Source organism: Saccopteryx leptura, chromosome 3 (assembly GCF_036850995.1).
Source record: "Saccopteryx leptura isolate mSacLep1 chromosome 3, mSacLep1_pri_phased_curated, whole genome shotgun sequence".
Lineage (NCBI taxonomy): Eukaryota > Metazoa > Chordata > Mammalia > Chiroptera > Emballonuridae > Saccopteryx > Saccopteryx leptura.
In genome coordinates this window covers 150,173,879-150,201,237 of record NC_089505.1, presented here as the reverse complement: position 1 = coordinate 150,201,237, position 27,359 = coordinate 150,173,879, and the positions used below count along the sequence as shown (strand labels likewise).

At 38.1% G+C, this 27,359-nt stretch overlaps 1 protein-coding gene across 1 annotated transcript in view; it reads right to left on the bottom strand.

The window, feature by feature from the left end:
• MSH4 (mutS homolog 4) overlaps window positions 1–27,359 on the bottom strand; it is a 105,959-nt gene that overhangs the window by 64,246 nt on the left and 14,354 nt on the right. Inside the window, exons 3-6 of the mRNA XM_066372204.1 lie at window positions 24,391–24,551; window positions 23,011–23,121; window positions 18,838–18,953; window positions 17,014–17,187 (exon numbers count right to left, since the gene is read on the bottom strand). Coding sequence (XP_066228301.1) covers window positions 17,014–17,187; window positions 18,838–18,953; window positions 23,011–23,121; window positions 24,391–24,551 — 562 coding nt within the window. The remainder of the gene's footprint in view (window positions 1–17,013; window positions 17,188–18,837; window positions 18,954–23,010; window positions 23,122–24,390; window positions 24,552–27,359) is intronic.

Sequence of the window (27,359 nt, the reverse complement as noted above, 5' to 3'; positions counted from 1 at the left end):
CTCTGCCTCAGGCGCTAGAGTGGCTCTGGTAGCAACAGAGCAACGCCCTGGAGGGACAGAGCATCGCCCCCTGGTGGGCAGAGTGTCGCCCCTGGTGGGCGTGCCGGGTGGATCCCGGTAGGGCGCATGTGGGAGTCTGTCTGACTGTCTCTCCCCATTTCCAGCTTCAGAAAAATACAAAAAAAAAAAAAAAAATCAACAGTGTCTTCTTACACTTAACAATTTTTTTCACAGATCATTAGCCATATTCAGATTAATGTAAAATGTTCTAAATGTTCTAACCCATGGCATTCCATCAACAGCAAGGTATCAATAAGTGATATTCTATGATATAAAAGTATATAATTTGGCCCTGGTCGGTTGGCTCAGCGGTAGAGCGTCGGCCTGGCGTGCGGGGGACTCGGGTTTGATTCCCGGCCAGGGCACATAGGAGAGGCGCCCATTTGCTTCTCCACCCCCCCCTCCTTCCTCTCTGTCTCTCTCTTCCACTCCCGCAGCCAAGGCTCCATTGGAGCAAAGATGGCCCAGGCACTGGGGATGGCTCCTTGGCCTCTGCCCCAGGCGCTGGAGTGGCTCTGGTCACGGCAGAGCGACGCCTCGGAGGGGCAGAGCATTCCCCCTGGTGGGCAGAGCGTCGCCCCTGGTGGGCGTGCCGGGTGGATCCTGGTCGGGCGCATGCGGGAGTCTGTCTGACTGTCTCTCCCCGTTTCCAGCTTCAGAAAAATACAAAAAAAAAATACAAAAAAAAAAAAATATATATATATATATATAATTTATCCTGTGATGAAAAGTAGATAATAATAATAATTCATCCTAAGGGGGGACTTTTAAATTGGTAAAATGAGTATTTAATATAACCATTTGGTTTGAATTTAAGAAGTTAGAGAATTACAAATGAAAGGAAAAAAATAATTTCAGCTACAAAAATGTGTTTTTTATTTTAAAAAGTTTCCAGTAAAGATGGCAACAAAGGTAAATAAATGCTGTACTCATCCTCCCACAACCACATCAAAATTACAACTACAGTACAGAACAACCATCACCGAGAACCACCTGAAGTCTAGATAAATGGAAGTCTTACAACTAATGATATAAAGAAGAAGCCACATGAGACTTTCCTAACTTTAGGGAGAGGAAGAGCACAAAAGTCCCAATTTTTTAAAATCAGAGTAAAATATACATAACATAAAATTTACCATTTCAACTATTTTAAGTGCACAATTCAGTGTCATTAGGAATACTCTCAGTGTTGTGTAACTATCACCACGATCCATTTCCAGAACCTTTTCACCATCCCAAACAGTAACTCTAAATCCCTTAATATTACCTACCTCATTCTCCACATCCCCTTGTCCCTGGTAAACTACTAATCTACTTTCTGTCTCTATGAATTTAGACACCTCATATAAGTAAAATCATGAAACATTTTTTTGTCTGGCTTATTTCACTTATCATATTTTCAAGGTTCATATACCTAGTGGCAAGTATCAGAATTTTCTTCTTTTTTAAGGCTAAATAATGTTCCATTGTATGTACATGTTTCATTTTTTTACCCCAGTCATTCATTGATGAACATTTGGTTTGTTTCCCACCTACTGGCTATTGTGAATAATGCTGCCATGAACACTGATGTGCAAAGATCTGTCTGATTCCATTTTCAATTTTGGGGGGATATATACCTAAAAGTGGAATTGCTGGATATATGGTAATTCAATGTTTAACTTTTTGAGGAACCATCATACTGTTTTCCAAAGTGACTGCACCATGTTACATTCTCACCAGCAATGCACCAGGGTTCCAGTTTCTTTATAGTCTAACACTAATTTTACATTTACTTGACAATAGCCATCCTACTGAGTATGAAGTGGTATATAAGTGTGGTTTTGATTTGCACTTCCCTAATGACTAATGATACTAATCATCTTCTCATGTGCTTATGGGCCATTTGTATATATTTTTGGAGAAATGTCTATGCAAATCCTTTGCCTAGTTTTGCTTTGGGATATTTGTTTTGTTTAGTACAAATATATTTTAATAAAATGTATTGAGGTGACACTGGTTAATAACATTATATAAGTTGCAGATGTATGTCTGTATAATATGACATCTGGATACTCTATTGTGTGCCCACGACCTGAAGTCTAGTCTGCTTCCTTCCCCATTTATTTGACATTTTTTACTTTGTCCTCCCTCCCGCACTTCCTTTTCTCTCAGGTAACCAGCGTTCTATAGTCTTTATCTATGAGTTTGTTTGTTTGTTTGTTGCTTTTTGTTTTCTATCCCCATTCATGAAGGAAATCATACAGTTCTTCTCCTTTTCCATTTGACTTATTTTACATGAGAACCCTCTCAAGATTCATCCATGCTGCCAAAAATGGTAATATTTTATCTCTTTCATGAGTAGTATTCCATTGTATATATGTACCTTATCTTTATCCAATCATCCATCAAAGGACACTAAGTTTGTTTCCATGTCTTGGCTACTATAAATAATGCTGCAATGTACAGAGAAATGTATATATCTTTTTGAATTCGTTTTTTGGGGGGTTTTCTAAGAAATACCAAGAGGTGGAATTGCTGGATCATGTGATAGCTCTATTTTTAATTTTTGTTGGCATCTCCATACTATTGTCCATAGTTGGTTACACCAATTTGCATTCCCACCAACAGTGTGCAAGAGTTCCTTTTTCTCCACATCCGCTCCATCTCATTATGTCTTGTCTTATTGATAATAGCCATTTTAACAGGTATGAGGTGGTCTTATTGTGGTTTGGATTTGCATTTCCCCTGATACTAGTGATTTTGATCATGTTTCCATATCTGTTGCCCATCCTTGGAAAATTGTCTACTCAGTTACTCTGCACATTTTAAATTAGATTATTTATTGTTTTGTAGTAAAGATGTATGAGTTCCTTTTATTTTTTTGGATATTAGCCCCAGACTGAAGGTATCATTTGCAAATATTTTCTCCTATTCAGTCAGTTACTTTTCTGTTTTATTGATGGGGGTTTATTGTTGTTTGTTTGTGTTTGCTGTGCAGAAGCTTTTTAGTTTAATTAGTTCCATTCATTTATTTCTACACTTACTTCCCTTGACTTTGAGGTCAAGTTCACAAAAACTTCTCTGAGGCCAATTACCATAAGTTTAGTGACTACTTTTTCTTTAATGTGTTTTATTGTTTCAGGTCTTACATTCAAGTATTTAATCCATTTTGAGTTAATTTTTATATATGGTGTCAGATGGCAGTCTAGTTTCATTCCTTTACATGTGGCTTTCCAGTTTTCCAAACACCATTTATTAGAGCCTTTCCTTACTCAACTGTATGTTTATGGCTCCTCTCAAAAATTGGTTTTCCATATTTGTGTGAATTTATTTCTAGGCTTTCAATAGTGACCCCTTAGTCTGTGTATCTTTTTTCCTGCCAACTTCTTAATTCCTTCCTTCCTTTCTTTCTTTTTTTAAAATTAATTTTAATAGGGTGACATTGATAAATCAGTGTACATATGTTCAGAGAAAACATCTCTAGGTTATTTTAACATTTGATTATGCTGCATTCCCATCACCCAAAGTCCAATTGTCTTCCATCACCTTCTAACTGGTTTCCTTTGTGTCCCTCCCCTCCCCCAACCCCCTCCCTCTCCTCCCCCCCAACCCGTAACCCCCACACTCTTGTCCATGTCTCTGAGTCTCATTTTTATGTCCCACCTATGTATGGAATCATATAGTTCTTAGTTTTTTCTGATTTACTTATTTCGCTCAGTATAATGTTATCAAGGTCCATCCATGTTGTTGTAAATGATCCGATGTCATCATTTCTTATGGCTGAGTAGTATTCCATAGTATATATGTACCAAAGCTTTTTAATCCACTCGTCCTCTGATGGACACTTGGGCTGTTTCCAGATCTTTACTCCATTGTATGCTCTTACCTCCTTTGTCAAATATCAGTTGTCCATAGAGCTGTGGGTTTATTTCTGGGTTCTCTGTTCTGTTCCATTGATCTATATGTATGTTCTTATGCCAATACCAGGCTATTTTGAGTACAATGGCCTTGTAGTATTACTTGATATCTGGAAGTGTGATACCTCCTACTTTATTCTTCCTTTTCAAGATTGCTGAGGCTATTCGTGTTCTCTTATGGTTCCGTATAAATTTTTGGAATATGTGTTCTATATCTTTGAAGTAAGCCATTGGTATTTTAATCAGTATTGCATTGAATTTATAAATTGCTTTGGGTAATATAGACATTTTAATGATGTTTATTCCTCCTAACCATGAGCACAGTATATGCTTCCACTTCTTTGTATCTTCCCTGATTTTTTTATCAATGTTTTATAATTTTTTGATTACAAGTCTTTAATCTCCCTGGTTAAATTTATTCCTAGGGGGAAATGGCGCCGTGAGCAGTGTGTCCGACAGATCTCCCCAAAATCACAACAAATTTATCAACTAGAAACAGAAAAATTTATCCTCGGAGCATTCCGTAGTTCCACACAAACTGAAAGCGAAAGAACTGTTATCACTTGAATCTGACAGACGAGGGTGTGGAGGAAGCTAACTACCGCAGGGACGTTCATTCAAGCCGCGGAGGGAGTGCACCTGTGTGCTATCAACAAGACCACCCTCAGATGCCAATAAGAAAGAGGAAATCGAATATTATGGATACAAAAGAAAGAGAGGTAACACAAATAGATGTGGAAAAATCTATGGAGAAAAGACTTAACATACTGGAAGCCTTGGAGCTAAATGACAGAGAATTTAAAATAGAAATATTAAAAATACTCAGAGATATACAAGAAAACACAGAAAGGCAATTTAGGGAGATCAGAAAACAACACAATGAACACAAAGAATATATTACCAAGGAAATTGAAACTATAAAACAAATCAAACAAATGAAAAACTCAATTCACGAGCTGAAAAACGAGGTAACAAGCTTAGCTAACAGAACAGCCCAGATTGAAGATAGGATTAGTGAAATAGAAGACAAACAACTTGAGGCACAACAGAGAGAAGAAGAAAGAGACTCTAAAATAATAAAAAACGAGAAAGCCCTACAGGAATTGTCTGACTCCATCAGAAAGAATAACATAAGAATAATAGGTATATCAGAGGGAGAAGAGAAAGAAAATGGAATGGAGAATATACTCAAACAAATAATAGACGAGAACTTCCCAAGCCTGTGGAAAGAACTAAAACCTGAAATTCAAGAAGCAAACAGAACACCAAGTTTTCTTAACCCCAACAAACCCACTCCAAGGCACATCATAATAAAGATGACACAAACCAATGACAAAGAAAAAATTCTCAAGGCAGCCAGGGAAAAGAAGAGTACAACATATAAAGGAAGGCCTATTAGATTATCATCAGATTTCTCAGCAGAAACTCTACAAGCTAGAAGAGAGTGGACCCTAATATTTAAAGCCCTGAAAGAGAGGAACTTTCAGCCAAGAATATTATACCCATCAAAGCTATCCTTCAAGTACGAAGGAGATATAAAAACATTCACAAATACAGAAAAGATGAGAGAATTTATCACCAGAAAGCCCCCACTCCAGGAAATACTAAAGGGGGTTTTCCAACCAGATTCAAAGAACAAAAGAAAACAACACCACAAGTAACAGCTCCACCAAGAACACAATAAAACCAAACTTAAACTGTGACAACAAAGGAAAAAAAGGGGGGAGAGGATGGAGATTAACAGTAGCAAAGGACGATGAAGTGCAGAAATACTCATAAGATAGGGTACTACAATGAATATGGTAGGTACCCTTTTCATTACTTAATGGTAACCACCCTTGAAAAAACCACCACAAAAACACTTGACTTAAAAAAGGTAACAACAGAGGAAAGAAGTATGGAACACAAACAAACAAAAACAAATGATAGAAAAACAAAAGAGAAGAATCAAACAAGATACAAAACTAACAGAAAGCAATTTATAAAATGGCAGTAGGGAACCCACAAATGTCAATAATTACACTAAATGTAAATGGATTAAACTTACCAATAAAATATCACAGAGTAGCAGAATGGATTAAAAAAGAAAATCCAACTATATGCTGCCTACAAGAAACACATCTAAGCAACAAGGATAAAAACAAATTCAAAGTGAAAGGCTGGAAAACAATACTCCAAGCAAACAACACCCAAAAAAAAGCAGGTGTAGCAATACTCATATCTAATAATGCTGACTACAAGACAGAAAAAGTACTCAGAGACAAAAATGGTCATTTCATAATGATTAAGGGGAAGTTGAATCAAGAAGACATAACAATCCTTAATATATATGCACCAAACCAAGGAGCACCAAAATATATAAGACAGCTACTTATTGACCTAAAAACAAAAACTGAAAAAAATACAATCATACTTGGAGACCTCAATACACCGCTGACAGCTCTAGATCGGTCATCCAAACAGAGAATCAATAAAGATATAGTGGCCTTAAATGAAATACTAGAACACCTGGATATGATAGACATCTACAGGACACTTCATCCCAAAGTGACAGAGTATACATTTTTCTCTAGTGTACATGGAACATTCTCAAGATTTGACCATATGTTGGGCCACAAAGACAATATCAGCAAATTTAGAAAAATTGAAATTGTACCAAGCATATTTTCTGATCATAAAGCCTTGAAACTAGAATTCAACTGCAAAAAAGAGGGGGAAAAACCCACAAAAATGTGGAAACTAAACAACATACTTCTAAAAAATGAATGGGTCAAAGAAGAAATAAGCGCAGAGATCAAAAGATATATACAGACAAATGAAAATGAAAATACGACATATCAGAATCTCTGGGATGCAGCAAAAGCAGTAATAAGAGGAAAGTTCATATCACTTCAGGCCTATATGAACAAACAAGAGAGAGCCGAAGTAAACCACTTAACTTCACACCTTAAGGAACTAGAAAAAGAAGAACAAAGACAACCCAAAACCAGCCGAAGAAAGGAGATAATAAAAATCAGAGCAGAAATAAATGAAATAGAGAACAGAAAAACTATAGAAAAAATCAATAAAAAAAGGAGCTGGTTCTTTGAAAAGATCAACAAAATTGACAAACCCTTGGCAAGACTCACCAAGGAAAAAAGCACAGGACTCAAATAAATAAAATCCAAAATGAAAGAGGAGAGATCACCACAGACATCATAGATATACAAAGAATTATTGTAGAATACTATGAAAAATTATATGCCATCAAATACAACAATCTAGAAGAAATGGATAAATTCCTAGAACAATACAACCTTCCTAGACTGACTCATGAAGAAGCGGAAAGCCTAAACAGACCAATCAGCAGGGAGGAAATAGAAAAAACTATTAAAAACCTCCCCAAAAATAAAAGTCCAGGCCCAGACGGTTATACTAGTGAACTCTATCAAACATTCAAAGAAGACTTGGTTCCTATTCTACTCAAAGTCTTCCAAAAAATTGAAGAAGAAGCAATACTTCCAAACACATTTTATGAGGCCAACATAACCCTCATACCAAAACCTGGCAAGGATGGCACAAAGAAAGAAAACTACAGACCAATATCTCTAATGAATACAGATGCTAAAATACTAAACAAAATACTGGCAAACCGAATACAACAACATATTAAAAAAATAATACATCATGATCAAGTGGGATTCATCCCAGAATCTCAAGGATGGTTCAACATATGTAAAACGGTTAACGTCATACACCATATCAACAAAACAAAGAACAAAAACCACATGATCTTATCAATAGATGCAGAAAAGGCTTTTGATAAAATACAACACAATTTTATGTTTAAGACTCTCAACAAAATGGGTATAGAAGGAAAATATCTCAACATGATAAAGGCCATATATGATAAACCATCAGCCAATATCATATTAAATGGCATAAAACTGAGGACTTTCTACCTTAAGTCATGAACAAGACAGGGTTGTCCACTCTCTCCACTCTTATTTAACGTGGTGCTAGAAATTCTGGCCAGAGCAATCAGACAAGACAAAGAAATAAAAGGCATCCATATCGGAAAAGAAGAAGTAAAGGTATCACTTTTTGCTGATGATATGATCCTATATATCGAAAACCCGAAGGACTCCACAAAAAGATTATTAGAAACAATAAGCCAATACACTAAGGTCGCAGGATACAAAATTAACATACAAAAGTCCATAGCCTTTCTATATGCCAACAATGAAATATTAGAAAACGAACTCAAAAAAATAATCCCCTTCACGATTGCAACAAAAAAAATAAAATACCTAGGAATAAACATAACAAAGAATGTAAAGGACCTATATAACGAAAACTACAAGGCATTATTAAGAGAAATAGAAAAAGACACAATGAGATGGAAAAATATTCCTTGTTCTTGGATAGGAATAATAAATATAATTAAAATGGCCATATTACCCAAAGCAATATATAAATTTAATGCAATTCCCATCAAAATTCCTATGAGATTTTTTAAAGAAATGGAACAAAAAATCATCAGATTTATATGGAACTATAAAAAACCCCGAATAGCCAAAACAATCCTAAGGAAAAAGAATGAAGCTGGGGGCATTACAATACCTGACTTTAAACTATATTATAGGGCCACGATAATCAAAACAGCATGGTATTGGCAGAAAAATAGACACTCAGACCAATGGAACAGAATAGAAAGCCCAGAAATAAAACCACATATATATGCTCAAATAATCTTTGATAAAGGGGCCAACAACACACAATGGAGAAAAGAAAGCCTCTTCAACAAATGGTGTTGGGAAAACTGGAAAGCCACATGCAAAAGAATGAAACTCGACTACAGCCTGTCCCCGTGTACTAAAATTAATTCAAAATGGATCAAAGACCTAAATATAAGACCTGAAACAATAAAATACATAGAAGAAGACATAGGTACTAAAATCATGGACCTGGGTTTTAAAGAACATTTTATGAACTTGACTCCAATGGCAAGAGAAGTGAAGGCAAAGATAAATGAATGGGACTACATCAGAATAAAAAGTTTTTGCTCAGCAAGAGAAACTGTTATCAAAATAAACAGACAGCCAACTAAATGGGAACTGATATTTTCAAACAACAGCTCATATAAGGGCCTAATATCCAAAATTTACAAAGAACTCATAAAACTCAACAACAAACAAACAAACAATCCAATAAAAAAATGGGAAGAGGACATGAACAGACGCTTCTCCCAGGAAGAAATACAAATGGCCAACAGATATATGAAAAGATGCTCAGCTTCATTAGTTATTAGAGAAATGCAAATCAAAACTACAATGAGATACCACCTCACCCCTGTTAGATTAGCTATTATCAACAAGACGGGTAATAGCAAATGTTGGAGAGGCTGCGGAGAAAAGGGAACTCTCATCCACTGTTGGTGGGACTGTAAAGTAGTACAACCATTATGGAGGAAAGTATGGTGATTCCTCAAAAAACTGCAAATAGAACTACCTTATGACCCAGCAATCCCTCTACTGGGTATATACCCCAAAATCTCAGAAACATTGATACGTAAAGACACATGTAGCCCCATGTTCATTGCAGCACTGTTCACACTGGCCAAGACATGGAAACAACCAAAAAGCCCTTCAATAGAAGACTGGATAAAGAAGATGTGGCACATATACACTATGGAATACTACTCAGCCATAAGAAATGATGACATCAGATCATTTACAGCAAAATGGTGGGATCTTGATAACATTATACGGAGTGAAATAAGTAAATCAGAAAAAAACAAGAACTACATGATTCCATACATTGGTGGAACATAAAAACGAGACTAAGAGACATGGATAAGAGTGTGGTGGTTACCAGGGGTGGGGGGAGGGAGGACATGGGAGGGAGGGAGGGAGAGAGTTAGGGGGAGGGGGAGGGGCACAGAGAACTAGATAGAGGGAGGCGGAGGACAATCTGGCTTTGGGCTAGGGGTATGCAACATAATTTAATGACAAAATAACCTAGACATGTTTTCTTTGAATATATGTACCCTGATTTATTAATGTCATCCCATTATCATTAATAAAAATTTATTTAAAAAAAAATTTATTCCTAGGTACTTTATTTTTTTGGTTGCAATGGTAAAGGGGATTGCTTCCTTAATGTCTCTTTCTGACAGTTCATTGCTAGTGTGTAAAAATGCCTCTGATTTCTGAGTTTAATTTTATATCCTGCCACCTTGCTGAATTCATTTATCAGGTCTAGTAGTTTTTTGACTGAGACTTTAGGGTTTTCTATATACAATATCATATCATCTGCAAATAGTGATAGTTTTACTTCTTGTTTTCCAATTTGGATTCCTTTTATTTCTTTTTCTTGTCTGATTGCTGTGGCTAGGACTTCCAGAACTATGTTGAATAAGAGTGGTGAAAGGAGGCACCCCTGCTTTGTTCCTGATCTTAAGGGGATTGCTTTTAATTTTTGCCCACTGAGTATGATGTTGGCTGTGGGTTTGTCATAGATGGCCTTTATCATGTTGAGTTATGTTCCCTGTATTCCCACTTTGCTGAGAGTTTTGATAATGAATGGGTGCAGGATTTTATATCAAATGCTTTTTCTGCATCTATTGAAATTATCATGTGGTTTTTCTCCTTCCTTTTGTTTATGTGATGAATCACATTGATTGATTTGCGAATACTGTACCAGCCCTGCCTCCCAAGAATAAATCCCACTTGATCATGGTGTATGATTTTTTTCATATATTGCTGGATCCAGTTTGCTAATATTTTGTTGAGGATTTTAGCATCTAAATTCATCAGGGATATTGGCCTATAATTTTCTTTCTTTGTGTTGTCATTGCCTGGTTTTGGAATCAGAATTATTCTTGCCTAATAAAAGGAGCTTGGAAGTCTTTTTTCCTCTTGAATTTCTTGAAATAGCTTGAGAAGGATAGGAGTTAGTTCTTCTTTGAATATTTGTAGAGTTCACTTGTGAAACCATCAGGCCCAGGACTTTTCTTTTTTGGGAGTTTTTTCATAACTGTTTCAATCTCATTTGTTGGAATCGGTCTGTGTAAGTTTTCTGTTTCTTCCAGATTGATTTTTGGAAGATTATATGTTTCAAGGAAGTTGTCCATTTCATCTAGGTTGTCTAGTTTTTTGGCATGCACTTCTTCATAGTATTTTCTTACAATATTTTGTATTTCTGTTGTGTCAGTTGTTACTTATCCACTCTCATTTCTAATTTTATTTATTTGAGTCCTCTCTTATTTTTTTCTTGGTGAGTCTTGTTACAGGTTCATCGATCTTGTTTCCTTTTCAAAAACTAGCTCTTGGTTTCATTGATCCTCTGTATTGTTTCTTTAGCCTCTATGTCATTTATTTCTGCTCTGATCCTTATTATTTCCTTCCTTCTACTAGCTCTAGGATTTACTTGCTGTTCTTTTTCTAGTTCTTTTAGATGCAGGGTCAAGTTGTTTATTTGAGCTTTCTCTAGCTTATTGAGGTATGCCAGTAATGCTATGAACTTCCCTCTCAGGACTTCTTTTGCTTAATCCCATAAATTTTTATTTGATGTATACTTGTTATCATTTGTTTCTAGGAATTTCTTAATTTCTTCTTTGATCTCATTGTTAACCCATTTGTTATTTAATAACATGCTATTTAGTTTCCAGGTGTTTGAGTATTTTTCAGTTTTCCTGTTGTGGTTGATTTCTAGTTTCATGCCATTGTGATCAGAGAAAGTGCTCAATATGATTTCAATCTTCTTAAATTTGTTGAGACCGCGTTTGTGCCCTAACATGTGGTCTATCCTAGAGAATGTACCATGAGCACTTGAAAATAATGTATATTCTGCTGCTTTAGGGTGAAAGGTTCTGAAGATATCTATTAAATTGAGTTAATCTAGTGTGTCCTTTAATTCTGTTGTTTCTTTGTTGATTGTTTTTCTTGAGGATCTATCTAGTGATGTTAGTGGGGTATTGAAATCCCCTACTATTATAGTATTGTTGTTGATCTCGCCCTTTAAATCCATCAAAGTCGGCTTTATATATTTAAGTGCTTCTATATTAGGTGCATAGATATTTATAATGGTTATATTTTCCTTTTGGATTGCTCCCTTTATCATTATGTAGTGAACTTTTTTATCTCTTACTATAGTCTTTGTGTTTCTTTTTGTTTGTTTTGTTTTTTGTATTTTTCTGAAGTTGGAAATGGGGAGCAGTCAGACAGACTCCCGCATGTGCCCAACTGGGATCCACCCAGCATGCCCACCAGGGGGTGATGCTCTGCCCATCTGGGGCACCACTCTGTTGCAACCAGAGCCACTCTAGCACCTAAGGCAGAGGCCACAGAGCCATCCCCAGCGCCCAGGCCAACTCTGCTCCAATGGAGCCTTGGCTGCGGGAGAGGAAGAGAGAGACAGAGAGGAAGGAGAGGTGGAGGGGTGGAGAAGCAAATGGCCACTTCTCCTGTGTGCCCTGGCTGGGAATCAAACTCAGGACTCCTGCACACCAGGCCAATGCTCTACCACTGAGCCAACCAGCCAGGGCCTAGTCTTTGTTTTAAAATCCATTTTGTCTGATATAAGTATTGCTACCCCAGCTTTTTTTTCATTTCCATTTGTGTGAAATATTTTTTTCCACCTTTTTATCTTCAGTCTATGTGCATCTTTTGTTTTAAGGTGTGTCTCTTATACACAGCATATGTATGGGTCGTGTTTTCTTATCCACGCAGCTACCCTATATCTTTTGATGGGATCATTTAAGCCATTTACATTTAAGGTTATTATTGATATGTAATTTTTTTTTTTTTGTATTTTTATGAAGCTAGAAACGGGGAGAGACAGTCAGACAGACTCCCGCATGCGCCCAACTGGGATCCACCCGACACACCCACCAGGGGCGACGCTCTGACCACCAGGGGGCGACGCTCTGACCCTCTGGGGTGTCGCTCTGCTGCGACCAGAGCCACTCTAGCACCTGGGGCAGAGGCCAAGGAGCCATCCCCAGTGCCCGGGCCATCTTTGCTCCAATGGAGCCTTGGCTGCGGGAGGGGAAGAGAGAGACAGAGAGGAAGGAGGGGAGGGGGGTGGAGAAGCAAATGGGCGCTTCTCCTATGTGCCCTGGCCAGGAATCGAACCCGAGTCCCCCACACACCAGGCCGACACTCTACCGCTGAGCCAACCGGCCAGGGCCTTCCTTCAATTTTAAATGATAGCCTTGCTAGATAAAGTAGTCTTGGTTGTAGGCTCTTGTTCTGCATTACTTTGAATATTTCTTGCCATTCCCTTCTGGCCTCAAGTGTTTCTGTTGAGAAGTCGGAAGTCATCCTTATGGGAGCTCCTTGGTATGTGATAGTCTTTTTTTCTCTAGTAGCTTTTAATATTTTCTCTTTATCACTTAGCTTTGTTATTTTAATTATGATGTGTCTTGGTGTAGATTTCTTTGGGTTTCTCTTTAATGGAGTTCTCTGGGCTTCTTGAACTTGTGAGATGTTTTCCTGACTTAATTGAGGGAAGTTTTCAGCTATGATATGTTTGAACAAAGTCTCTATCCCTTGTTCTTTCTCTTCTTCTTCAGGAACCCCTATGATACAGATGTTATTTCTCTTCATGTTGTCACAGAGCTCTCTTAGATTTTCCTGACTTTTTGAGTCTCTCTTCTTTTTTCTTCTCTGCTTCCGTGCCTTTATTTATCTCGTCCTCTAACTAGCTAATTCGATTCTCAGCTTCATCCATCCTGCTTTTAATTTCTTCCATTGTGTTCTTCATTTCTGATATTTTATTTGTCATTTCTTACTGATTCTTTTTTATTATTTCAATGTCCTTTTTTATATTTGCTCTCTCTTTATTTAGGTGTTCGTAATGACCATCTATTGTTGTTCTAATATCTTTGAGCATCCTAACAATAGTTATTTTAAACTCTGCATCAGGTAATTTGGTTATATCTCATTTCTTCAGTTCCTTTTCTGGGGATTTCTCTTGATTAATTTGTGTTGCATTTCTCTGCTTTCTCATTTTGTCTGTGTAAAAGAAGGTTTTTGCCACTGGAGTCCACTGGGTGTGGCCTCTGTGTTCCCTAGGTGTGGTCTATCTTCAGGTCCACCACCTCCTCTGCTGTTGCTGCCTAGGGCGTTCAGGTATGAGCATTGCCAGTGCCTGCCCACTGGGGCTGTTGCTGTGGTTTCCGCCTCTCCTTCACGGGAGTGGCTGTGATCACGTGCTCGGTATACAAGACTTGGTGGCTTCGGCTTTTGCCCCGCCCCAGCGGGTGGCGTTATGCTCGGCCCTGAGGGCAGGGGTGAGCACCTTTGCTAAGCTGCGGTCTCTGCCTGATTCCAGGCTTTCACCCCGCCCTTGCAGGAGGAGCCCGCTTGTGGGACGGCTGCAAGCCTTGGCTCCACAGGCCGGGCAGGACTGTGTGCCCATGCTCAGTAGCAGGACTCCTCCTGTTCTGGGCTTTTGGCTCCACCCCTGCAGGAGGAGCCAGCTCACAAGTCAGGCCATAAGCCTCGGTTCCGCAGGCGGGGCAGGGCTGTGCTCCTGAGCCCTTGCTCAAGGGCAGGTGTCGGCCCCTTCTTGGGCTCCTGCCTTTCCCCAACAGGCTGGATTGCAGGCGGCCTGCAGCTGGGCTTGACCACTTTTGCATGTCCTCTCTTCCCCAGCCGGGCAAGACCGAGCTCACACCTGGGCCTCAGTGGTGGCCAGCCGACTTCCGCCCTTGCCGACAGAACCGCTTCCATGTCCTGCTGCCACCTGCCCTCAGGCAAACCCTCAGCCGTGTGGATAGGGGCACTGCAGCTCAGACTCTAACACTCACTACTGTAGTCCTGAAAGTTCCCTCTTTCTAAGTGACTCTGCTCTGAGTGCCGTGGGAGAGCTTGTATGGCTGGTGTCCTGCTTCCCTTTGCTGGAATTGCTGTTTCCAGGGGAAATATTCACTTCAGATTTGGGGAGTGACTCGTCCCAGAGGTTAGGATGGCTGTCTCTCAAAATGTTTCTCCCTGTGCCTCCTAGATTACACTCTCTTCCTTCTACTCTGGTCCTCTCTTCTCTCCCTGTCCCCCAGAGCCTCGGGTGAGTGGTTGTGAGAGAGGTTTTCTGCACGGTCCCTTTAAGAAGAATCCTGGGTCTGAGAAATCAGTCTCTTTCTCACAAACAGTATCCTGTCTTGTTTCCAGCTAAATACTGTCCATATGCCTCTTCTAGGCTCTGGGGCTGCAGGTCGGGGCTTTGTTCCTGGGACTCAGGACTCTCCCCTCTCTGCTAAACTCACTTCCCGCCACATAAGTCTCTCCCAGCTACCGTTCACTCTGGGGAGCTGGACAGCCCTCTCCGCGTTTCCCCTTTTCCTACCATTTTCAGTGTGACTTCTTCAGTGTTCCGTGGTTGAAGAGTCCTCTTAGTTTAGTCCAAAGTTGGTTTTTCCAGATGATGGTTCTTAAAATTAGTTTGTAATCCACTTTGGTTCTGGGAGGTGGAAGTTGGTATGTCTGCCTACTCCCAACACCATCTAGTCTCTCCTCTTTCTTTCTTTCTTTTTTCTTTTTCATTCTCTCTCTCTCTCTCCCTCCCACCCTCCCTTCTTTTTTTTTTCCTTCTTTTTTTTTTTTTTTTGCAAGAGAGAGACAGGAAGAGAGAGAGATGAGAAGCATGAGTTCATAGTTGCAGCACTTTAGTTCATTGATTGCTTCTCATATGTGCCTTGACTAGGGGGCTCCAGCCAATCCAGTGATCCTTGCTCAAGCCAGCGACCATGGGATCATGTTGATAATCCTACACTCAAGCCAGTGACCATGTTAATCATACACTCAAGCCAGCAATCTCAAAGTTTCAAACCTGGGACATCTCAGCATCCCAGGTCAATGCTCTAGCTACTCTGCCGCCACTGGTGAGGCCTCATTTCCTTTATTGAGTTTTTTAGCTCCAGAATTTCTGGTTGGTTCTTTATTTTAGTTTCAATCCCTCTGATTAAGTATTTCTTTTGTTAATTGATTTTATTCCTGAGCTCATTGAACTGCCTTTCTATGTTCTCTTGTATACTGTCCATTAGGACAGTGCTGAATTTTGCTATGCATAACTGTTCAATGAATTCTAATCCTATGGTTTTATAACTGCAATGTTGAATTCTCTGTCATTTATATCACTATATTCCAAGACTGGGTTTAGTTTATGAACATTTTTCATTTTTTTTGTGTGTGTTCCCAAGCTATCTTGGCAATTAAGGTAGTAAACTCTTTTCTTGTTTAGCATCTATTTTTTTCTCAGCAATTTAGCAAGTAGATGGGTGGGGAATTTTCCTTTTGCTATACTGCTTGGGAAGTCTCAGAATTCTTTACCAGGCTCTGCCTGGGAGTGTGGAGTGGGGGGTAAGCTGTCATCCTGTGGCTCCTCCTATTTCCAGTAATGGCTGTCATTCTGTTGTGTTATTCAATGCCTCCCAGCTTTCTTTACCAGGCTCTGCCAGGAAGTTGGAGGCTGGGAGCAATCTTGTGGCTCCACTTCCCTTCCAGTAATGGTTGTCAGCACCACTGTGTTGTGTGAAGCTTCTAAGCCACTTTTACCTGGCTCTACCACAATGAGGATGAAGAAGGAAGATGACTTTTCTCAAAAAGAAATAGCTTCTGCCCATCTTATGCTCCAGGTAGTAGTGTGAAACCTGATTTCTCCTCTGCTATTGCTCTTGCTGGAGTTGTCATAAGCTCCAAAATGCATCAGCAGCCACCATCCCTGTCCTTCCCCCATCCTGCTTCACCACGATGTACAGCTTCAGATGTCCCAATGTATTAATCTTTCAGGCATGTTTGTGTGTTTAACAGGAAATCATTTGTTAAGTTATAGTTGTTTGATTTGTTTTAAGTTTAAGAGGAGAAACAATGGAGTTCTCTCACACTGTTAGGATGCTTATGCCATTTCCACAAGTATCTTTAAAACCTGATTTTGGTGAAACATCTGAACAGTTTAGCAACAATGGCAATCAATCTCCATCAATTAATTTTAAATAATGTAAAGTAACTCTTCATAAAAAGTTTGGCATAATATACTGATACATTTCATAAGAACAAATGGGTGACCTTACCTACAGTCTTGATTATTAATTATTAATTCAAGGTTTTGGGCTGATGATGAATCTATCATGGCTGTCTGTTCACTACCTTGGAAACAAATCTTCAGCGATTTTGGTGCATAAACAGAATTTTGAATAAATTCAACATATTTTAATAAAGCTGCAACAGCTGCAAGGCAGTAATACCTGTAAGGTGACCAAAGATACATCACTATAAATCTTCAGAATAAAAAAAGTATTGCTACAAAGTGGAACATGTATTTAACCTTAATATTTGGAAAATCATAAGTATTTGCTTAGCACTATTCAAATTCAAAGGAAAAAAGTACACTAGATGTTCCTGATTTTTTTAAAACTATATAAATTACCTATAAAACAAAATTTGATAAAATAGACAATTTCTGAGATCTGGCACTTAGGAGCTATTAGAGTTCAAAAAATCAGATGTTAAAGTCAACATTTAATGATAATTTGTGTCAATTTTTGATGTACCATTCTGAGTGTTCAAATAATGCTGAAAGAATCTAAGCTTTAACGTTAAAGTCAGGAGGTCCCAATATACAGGAAAGTACATTATGATCTCAGTGAAGGTAGTCATTGTGATTACTGAGTAAATAAGTGCTCTAAACTGGCTCAAAGAAAGTACTCATTTAGCATGTTCTAAGAAATATCTTTTCCAAAATTTCCTGTCTCATGTTGAATCTTTTTTTTTTTTTTTTGTATTTTTCTGAAGCTGGAAACAGGGAGGCAGTCAGACAGACTCCTGCATGTGCCCTACCGGGATCCACCCAGCACGCCCACCAGGGGGCAATGCTCTGCCCATCCAGGGCATCGCTCTGTTGCGACCAGAGCCACTCTAGCGCCTGGGGCAGAGGCCAAGGAGCCATCTCCAGCGTCCGGGCCATCTTTTGCTCCAATGGAGCCTTGGCTGTGGGAGGGAAAGAGAGAGACAGAGAGGAAGGAGAGGGGGAGGGGTGGAGAAGCAGATGGTGCTTCTCCTGTGTGCCCGGGCCGGGAATCGAACCCGGGACCTCCGCACGCCAGGCCGACACTCTACCACTGAGCCAACCAGCCAGGGCTCATGTTGAATCTTTTAGGAGTAAAGGTATAAAGTAACAGGAAAACTATTTATTTATTTATTTTTATTTTTCTTAAGTGAGAAGTGGGGAGGCAGAGAGACAGACTCCGCATGTGCCTTGACCAGGATCCACCCAGTAAGCTCCCTATGGGGCAATGCTCTGCCCATCTGGGGGCATTGTCCCATTGTTCAGCAATTGAGCTAAGTGCCTGAGGCGAGGCCATGGAGCCATTCTCAGCACCTGGGGCCAACTTGTTCCAACTGAGCCATGGTTGTGGGAGAGGAAGAGAGAGATACAGAAAAGGGAGGAGGGGTGGAGAAGCAGATGGTCACTTCTCGTATGTGCCCCCTGACCTGAAATCGAACCTGGGACATTCACACGCTGGGTTGACACTCCTACTCTGAGCCAACTGGCCAGGGTAGGAACACAATTTTAACTGTGTTTCACATTTGTATACTCAAATTTTAGTTTACTATACCTACTGAGCTTTTCATTCTAAAGTAAAGTAAGCAACAACCATTAGGACAATAGATTCTGACTAATTTGGAGATATTCTATATATATAAATTAAGTTAGCAAGATATGCCTTGCATGTAAATTTTAGTTAACTATTTTACTATTTCGATAATCACTCAGTTGTATTATAATCCAGGCACTTTTCTAGGTGGTAGAATATAGCAGAGAACAAAACAAACAAAAGACCTTGCTTTTGTAAAACTCACTAAACATTTATGACTTTCCTTTAGTCATAACTTACTTGGACTGAACCTCCATCAGGACAGTGCTGAATTCTGCAATACATAATTGTTCAATATACTCTAATCCTTTAGTTTCATTGAAGTATTTCCTTTGGACAGTAGTAAAATTTACATTCTGAAAAGAAATTTTAGTTTTGAAATTAATTTTAAGTTTCATGCACTTGCCCAAAACTATTTTCTTAAACACATGTCTGTACACAGCTTAAATATTATATTAAAGTTCATTTTTAATGTTTTCCAGAATTACATTAAAAGTTTTCTTATTTACAAAAAAAAGATAATGATTAACTGTCTTGTTAAGTAATTTATAGTACAACCTTTAGCTCTTCTTAGATCATATTCACATGAAATTTAACTGAATATGTTAGCAACCATAACAAAAATAAACATAAGAATCTCTTAAAAAAAAGAATCTCTTCATTCTATAAGTTTACTCTACAAAAACATCATCATACAGGTTTTACAATCAGCCTGATATATTCTATCGTAATTGAGAAAGAATAGATCCTTATAATGTGCTGGTTGAGGAAGATGAAAACATCAATTCCACCTATCAAATCTGTGAAGTGATAGCTACATGAGGTGAATTTAATTTATTTAAAATAAATAAAAATCAATAATAAATTTTTTATAATGAAATATTTTAAAAAGAGAAAAATAGCATGGAGTTATAAAGCAAAAAGTATACTACTTTAAATAAAAATAGGTAAAAAAGGTATTTTAACACTGGATGGGTCTCTTTTTTTAGGATTTATTTATTGATTTGGGAGAGAGAGAGAGAAAGTGCAAAGAGAAGCAGGAAGCATCAACCTAGAGTAGTGGCTTCCTGTATGTGCCTTAACTGGGCAGCCCAGGGCTTTGAACCAGAGACCTCAGCATTCCAGGTCGATGTTAATCCACTGTGTCACCACAGGTCAGGCAACACTGGACTGTTAAAAAGCTGTAAGGCGGCCCTGGCCTTTTGGCTCAGTGGTAGAGCGTCGGCCTGGTGTGCAGAAGTCCCGGGTTCAATTCCCAGCCAGGGCACACAGGAGAAGCGCTCATCTGCTTCTTCACCCCTCCTCCTCTCCTTCCTCTCTGTCTCTCTCTTCCCCTCCCGCAGTGAGGCTCCATTGGAGCAAAGATGGCCCCGGCGCTGGGGATGGCTCCTTGGCCTCTGCCCCAGGCGCTGGAGTGGCTCTGGTCGCAACAGAGCGACGCCAGGGAGGGGCCGAGCATAGCCCCTTGGTGGGCAGTGCGTCGCCCCCTGGTGGGCGTGCCGGGTGGATCCCAGTCGGGCGCATGCGGGAGTCTGTCTGACTGTCTCTCCCCATTTCCAGCTTAAATAAAAAAGAAAAAATAATAATAATAAAAGTTTTCATTTAATCTTCATAATAACTCTATGACATAAGTCTTATTAACTAGAATTTTATATAAGTAAAATTCTGAAAAGTCAAGCCACTTTTCTAGTATCATACAGTTGATTTGCAGCAGAGCTAAAACTTGAATTTATAATCTTTGACTTACAAAATCCATGTTCCTTCCAATTCATATTTCTTCTCATTTAATGAAGGTCTTTAATGGTAAGTGTGGTAATAATAATAATAATAATAATAATATTGATTTTTCCCTCTACTTTTTTTTTTTTTTTACAGAATCAGAGAGAGAGAGTCGAGAGAGGGACAAATAAGGACAGACAGACAGGAAGGGAGAGAGATGAGAAGCATCGATTCTTTGTTGTGACATCTTAGTTGTTCAATAATTGCTTTCTCATATGTGCCTTGATCCGAGGGGGCTACAGCAGACTGAGTGACCCCCTGCTCAAGCCAGCACCCCTGGGCTCAAGCTGGTGAGCCTTGCTCAAGCTGGCGACCTCGGGGTTTTGAACCTGGGTCCTCCACATCCCAGTTTGATGCTCTATCTTCTGCATCACTGCCTGGTCAGGCCTCTCTACTATTAATACTTTTACTGCAAATACTTCCATGGCTCACTACCTTACTTCCTTCAGGACCTTGCCCAAATGTAACCTACTGATGAAGTCACTTATGAATGTCCTATATAACATTCGATTCTCTAAGAGATAGATACTGGAATTGTCCCTATTTTACTGATGAAAAAACTGAAGCTCAAAGGGGTTAAGTTAACTAGTTCAAAGTCACCTAAAATCAGTATTTGCATCCAGAACAGCCCAACTCTTCTATTCTTAAGCACTAGACTATATTGCCTTAAACCTCAAGTTTAGTGAATATATGTAGCTTTTGCCTTTGGAAAACTCATCTATTCCACATCCCACACAGTTGTGATAGGACTGCGATTATAATACTCTGTGCCCCACAACAAAAAGCACGACCTGGAATTAGTCACTTATATTATCTCTATCTCCAGAAAAAAATGATTAGCCTAACATGTGGGAACATGAACAAAGCAGAACCAGTCAGGGTTCTTCCCTGGAATTCATATATGGACACTAGAAGAAATGAATTCTTTTTCCTCTGAAGTTAGGTTAGCTGAAATGAATTAACCTGGAGGCATCAGCAATCTTCTTCATAAACCTCATAGAGGTAATCTATCAGCAGTTGAAAGAAAAAAGGAAGGGAGGGAAGGAGGAAGGAAGGAAAAAGAAAAGGGAAAGGAAAGGAAAGGAAAGGAAAGGAAAGGAAAGGAAAGGAAAGGAAAGGAAAGGAAAGGAAAGGAAAGGAAAGGAAAGGAAAGGAAAGGAAAGGAAAGGAAAGGAAAGGAAAGGAAAGAAAATAAAAGAAAAGATGGTGGAAATGAAAGTATAGATAGCATGTATTCAACTATTTGGTTTCCCATTTATATAAGCCAATCAAGTTTCCTTTTTTACTTAAAAGTTGAACTTTTGTTATTTATAACAAAACACTTAGAATGCTTAATTAAAACAAAATAATTGAAGTTGGAGAGGTATACACTAATTAGGGTAATAGAAATAAGTTAGGAATAATAGATGAAAGAAACAACAGATAAAGAGACTTGTCTAATGGAGACAATAGATTTATAAGGACCATTTCTGACAATAAATCAAAGATAGCTGAGCTACATAAGATCTCTAAGAACACCAGAAAAAAATCTGACATAACCGCAGATGCTGTATAATAAAAATAAAGAACCTATTGGACCCTTAATTTCAGTTTGGTCCCAAAAGTGTTAAAGATAAGTTTACAAACAACAAAATACAGTATACATATGTATTGTGAAAATATTTTGCACTCATCAGTAATTATGCAATGCTGCCTACTTGGTTCAGAGCAACAGTCCCCCTTCCACAAAAAAGGGAGATTTGCTAGAGGAATGAGATTCAGTGGTCCCCAAACTTTTTACACAGGGGGCCAGTTCACTGTCTCTCAGACCATTGGAGGGCCACCACATATAGTGGTCCTCTCACTGACCACCAATGAAAGAAGTGCCCCTTCCAGAAGTGCGGCGGGGGATGGACAAATGGTCTCAGGGGGCCCGCATGAGGCCCGTGGACCGTAGTTTGGGGATGCCTGGTATGTGGTGGAAAGGGCCTTACTGTGGGGAACTGCACTGGTTGCCTAAGGTTCAGAGCATTTATCTGTCACAGTCCCACAGATGGAGGCTAAAAGTAGGCTATAGTGAGGCAATAGATACTAACAGGGAAAGCTGAAACAATTCTGTAATATAGATCAAATTCTTTAAAGGAAAAATAGCTGCTACTCCCTAGAACAAGAACTTCAATTTCGATTAGTCTGTTAACGTAATAACTAGTTTCCAGGAAGCTAGACTTCAAAAAATCCATGTTTTCTCTAAGGGTCTGCCTCTTGTATACTCTAAGAAATCACTTGTTACCTAAAATATTTTTCCTTCTATTTAAAATAAGTCAAGGTTGCAAAGTCAAATAAGTGGATTCTCTTTCATTTTATTGTATGTATTAATAGTTCATTAGATGAGAACTGGTATTTAGTGCATACTTTAGAATACTAAATACAAGGTGGGGCAAAAGTAGGTTTACAGTCATGAGTATGTGAAACTGAGTTTACTCCAGTATTATACTCTATTAATTATAGTATTATTTTCCATACAAACAACTGTAAACCTATTTTTGCCCCACCCAGTAAAGTTACTGAAAGTATTATTTTTTAGAATAACATTACAAAATGGTTTTTAAATAAAGTAAGATCTCAAATGTTACTAATGAGAATAAAATCACTTACCTTGAAATTTTCTGTGATCAGAGTAAACAACTTAGTTGAATTTCCCACAACGCAAGCAGTATTTGACATTATTATTTCCAAAGGTGATAAAATTTTGAGTTTAGTGATCACCTAAAATCATTTAAATAATCAATTTCTTAAATGTAAGCTTAGGATTTTCTAAAAAAAGTTTAATTTTGAGAGAGAAGTACTTAAAATACTTTATAGAGATATAAAATTACAACTGTCTTAATTATATATATGTATATATCACTTAAAATGTATTTTTAATGGTTGTATATTAAATATATATCCTATACAATTACAAACATAAACTATTATCATAAACATAGGCTAAATTTTACTCATATTCGTTTTTAACAGCTCTAAGCCCAAAAATCAATTTTAATTTATCGAGTACATATCCCTAAAATAAAATTTTTAAAAATAAGTTCTTCTAATCAGCATTTTATCCATCTCTACGAAAAACATTCAATAGTGTAACTATGGTGATACAATCAATATGACCTCACCCATAGAGCTTAGAAGTTGAAAAATAACAAAAAGATGAGAAATATCTGCTTTATGATTTATGCTTTTCACAATATAGGGTGCATTTCTTAGAACTACTCTTGACTAATTCTTGTTTTATAAAAACTTGTTTCCTATTCTTTTTAAACTGCATAAAAATGTGAAATACTCAAATCAAGGTAATATGCAGTATTAATATCAGTTTGGTTGTTAGGTATATTAAAAAATTTATTATTAGGTAGAAAAAGGAACCCTATATACTGAAAAACCAGAAAGGAGAATTAGAGACAGCAATAAAAAAAAATCCACTAAAAATAAAATAGTATATAATCTTTTTAAATATATAAGAATTGGGTCAAATAACTTTAGAATATAAAGAGTAGGAACAGACTACCTTTACCTGTTAAATCACACAAATTCCCATGATGCTAGACCAGTGGCCCAAATTAATGAGTAATAGGAAGTAAAGGCAAAAAGAGATTATATTATGACTGATTTAAAAGAACAGTTTTCCTTAACTCTCAAAAATAAAATTCAAATACAGTTAGTTCATTGGAAGTAACACTTTAAAGATAGCATTATTACATATATTATCTTTGAAATGAACCTAGGACTTAACTAAGATAATAATTTTAGAAACTAATATTAATAGTAATTTGGAATGTTTAAGTAACAGCAAAACACTATTTTTAGAACTAAATATGCTAAATATTATACAATATACAATGTTATTTTAATTCAGACTAATATTACTATAATATTGAATAACCTGTATTCCACCAAAATGTAAACTAATTAGGAAAGTACTGACTTGAAAATGTGGTTAATGTCCACTAGGATCTATAATTTTCTAGGATTATAAATACTTACCTTTGCATACGTTGTATTGTCTGCAAATTGAGATAATGTAATTTGTGGGCTTTTCAAATCAATACTTGCCATTCCTATTTCACCTCTGGCAAGTCCTCTTCCTTCCACAACAGCTACAATAACCGATGGGGAGTGTGCAGAAACCGCAGATGAGGATGTAGCTGTTAAAAAAAATTTATATGTACAAACATTAATAATTATAATTTATAATTTTTTCTCACAAGATTTCAAGGCATCAAGTCTAGAACATGGCTGTTAATATCCAAGGCAACAATCTTATCTCTACTCATCAAAAAATAACTTTTCATATTCAGATAAAATAAAAATGTTAATCCTCAAAGTATTTTGCCAAAAGTTAACTTTATTACACTTAGAAACAATAAATTTATACATTGTCTTATTTTGCATTTAATTGAAATGCAGTCATAAAAGAAACACTGATTTGGGATCAAAAGACCTACATTATTTATCTTAGTCATTTTAAAGCTATCTGAATTTGAGCAAATTATTTCATAATAAATAATCATCAATCACAAAATATAACTGCCCCACCTAATTCAAGAGCTGACTAGAAGGATCAAATAATATTATATATATATATGTATATATATTATGTAAAGTATAAAATGTTATACAACTATCAATTCCAGTTACAAGATACCTGTGTAATGGTGGATATATTTCTTTTCTTCTTTTTCTTTTCTTTCTTTCTTTCTTTCTTTCTTTATATTTTTTAGAGAGAGAGAGAAAGAGGGAGGGAGAGAGATGAGAAGCATCAACTCCTAGTTACATCACTTTAGTTGTTCATTGATTGCTTCTCATACGTGCCTTGGCTGGGGCCAGTGATCCCTTGCTCAAGCCAGTGGTCTTGCCTTCAATTCAGTGACCTTGGGCTTCTAGCCAGCAAGCCAGCAACCTTTGTGCTTATGTCAGCGACCATGGTATTATTTCAATGATCCCACACTCAAGCCGGCGACCCCATGCTCAAGCTAGTGAGCCCGCGCTCAAGCTGGTGAGCCCACACTCAAGCCAGTGACCTCGGGGTTTCGAACCTGTCTTTTCAGCATCCCAGGTCAACACTCTATCTACTGTACCATCACTGGTCAGGCAGTATTTTCTTTTTGTGTGTGTGTGTGACAGAGACAGAGACAGAGAGAGGGACAGATAGTGACAGTCAGACAAGAAGGGAAAGAGATGAGAAGCATCAATTCTTCATTGTGGCACCTTAGTTGTTCATTGATTGCCTTCTCAAATGTGCCTTGACCAGGGAGCTGGGGAGAGGAAGGCGGCTACAGCAGACCAAGTGAACCCTTGCTCAAGCCAGCAACCTTGGGCTCAAGCTGGTGAGCTTGTTCAAACCAGATGAGCCTATGCTCAAGCTGGAGACCTTGGGGTTTCGAAACAGGGTCCTCCACATCCTAGTCCGATGCTCTATCCACTGCACCGTTGCCTGGCAAGGCAGTATTTTATTTCTCAATATGCCAAAATGTTCTGTGCTTGGATTGGAATAACTCATTTAATTGTCACAACAATTCTATCAAATAGACATTATCATTTTCTCCATTTACTTATAAGGACAGTAAGGCTTAGATCAGGGGTCCCCAAACTTTTTACACAGGGGGCCAGTTCACTGTCCCTGAGACCGTTGGAGGGCCAGACTATAAAAAAAACTATGAACAAAGCCCTATGCACACTGCACATATCTTAAAGTAAAAAAACAAAATAGGAACAAATACAATATTTAAAATAAAAAACAAGTAAATTTAAATCAACAAACTGACCAGTATTTCAATGGGAACTATGGGCCTGCTTTTGGCTAATGAGATGGTCAATATCCGGTTCCATATTTGTCACTGCTAGCCGTAACAAATGATATGACGCACTTCCGGAGTCGTGACGCGTGCATTCCGCAGCACTGGAAGTAGTACTGTACGTGAGCAACGCCGTGCTTTGTAATGCATCCTATGCTCCTCTCACTGACCACCAATGAAAGAGGTGCCCCTTCTGGAAATGCGGCGGGGGCCGGATAAATGGCCTCAGGGGGCCGCATGTGGCCCGTGGGCCGTAGTTTGGGGACCCCTGGCTTAGATGGAACTGGTCAAGTCAGAATTTGTACCCAGGAAGCCTGGCTCCAAACCTGTGCTCTTAATCACTACATATATGAATGATTTGAGATTTGTGCTTTACAAACTATAAATATCCAGGTTAGCTGTTTAATCTTTCTAAAACTACCATTTCTTCATCTGTAAACTGGAAATACAAAAGCCTTTTTCACAAAGTTGTAAGAATGCAATAACATCAAGTGTTTGTAAAATATATGAAATTATTTAAATATAAAGCATTATTCATGGCTAAAAATATCAGACTAAAAATACATGAAATTTTATTTTCAAAGAAGTAAATTTGTCTTTTATTCCCTTACCAACATTTCAATATACCTTCTTTCCCTTCCTTTCCCTAGATACCTTTTTTCTTTTCTATTCTTCTACTAATATGTACACAAATTTACTTATACGTTTGATATCTTCATCAGTAGTCAACCTAAGAGTTCCTGTAAAAATCTATTGGGTCTAGATTTCAGAATCCATTTTGCCATGAAATCCATGTTATATATATTGTGACTGAGTTTTACATGATAGAAGTCAGTTTAAGTTCTTCAATAGAATATAACCTTATTTTCTTATTTCTAATTGTAAAATAAATTCCAAGTTCCAGTACACTCCGGATATATTTTCCTTAACCCTCCCTTTTTTTTTTTTTTTTTTTTTTTTGCATGACAGAGAGACACAGGAGGGAAAGAGATGAAGTTGTGGCACCTTAGGTGTTCACTGATTGCTTTCTTTCTTTTTTATTTTTATTTTCCAAGTGAAAGGAGGGGAGAGAGATAGACAGACTCCCATATGTGCCTGGACCGGGATCCACCCAGCAACCCCCGTTTTGGGTCGATGCTCTGCCCATCTGGGTCCATG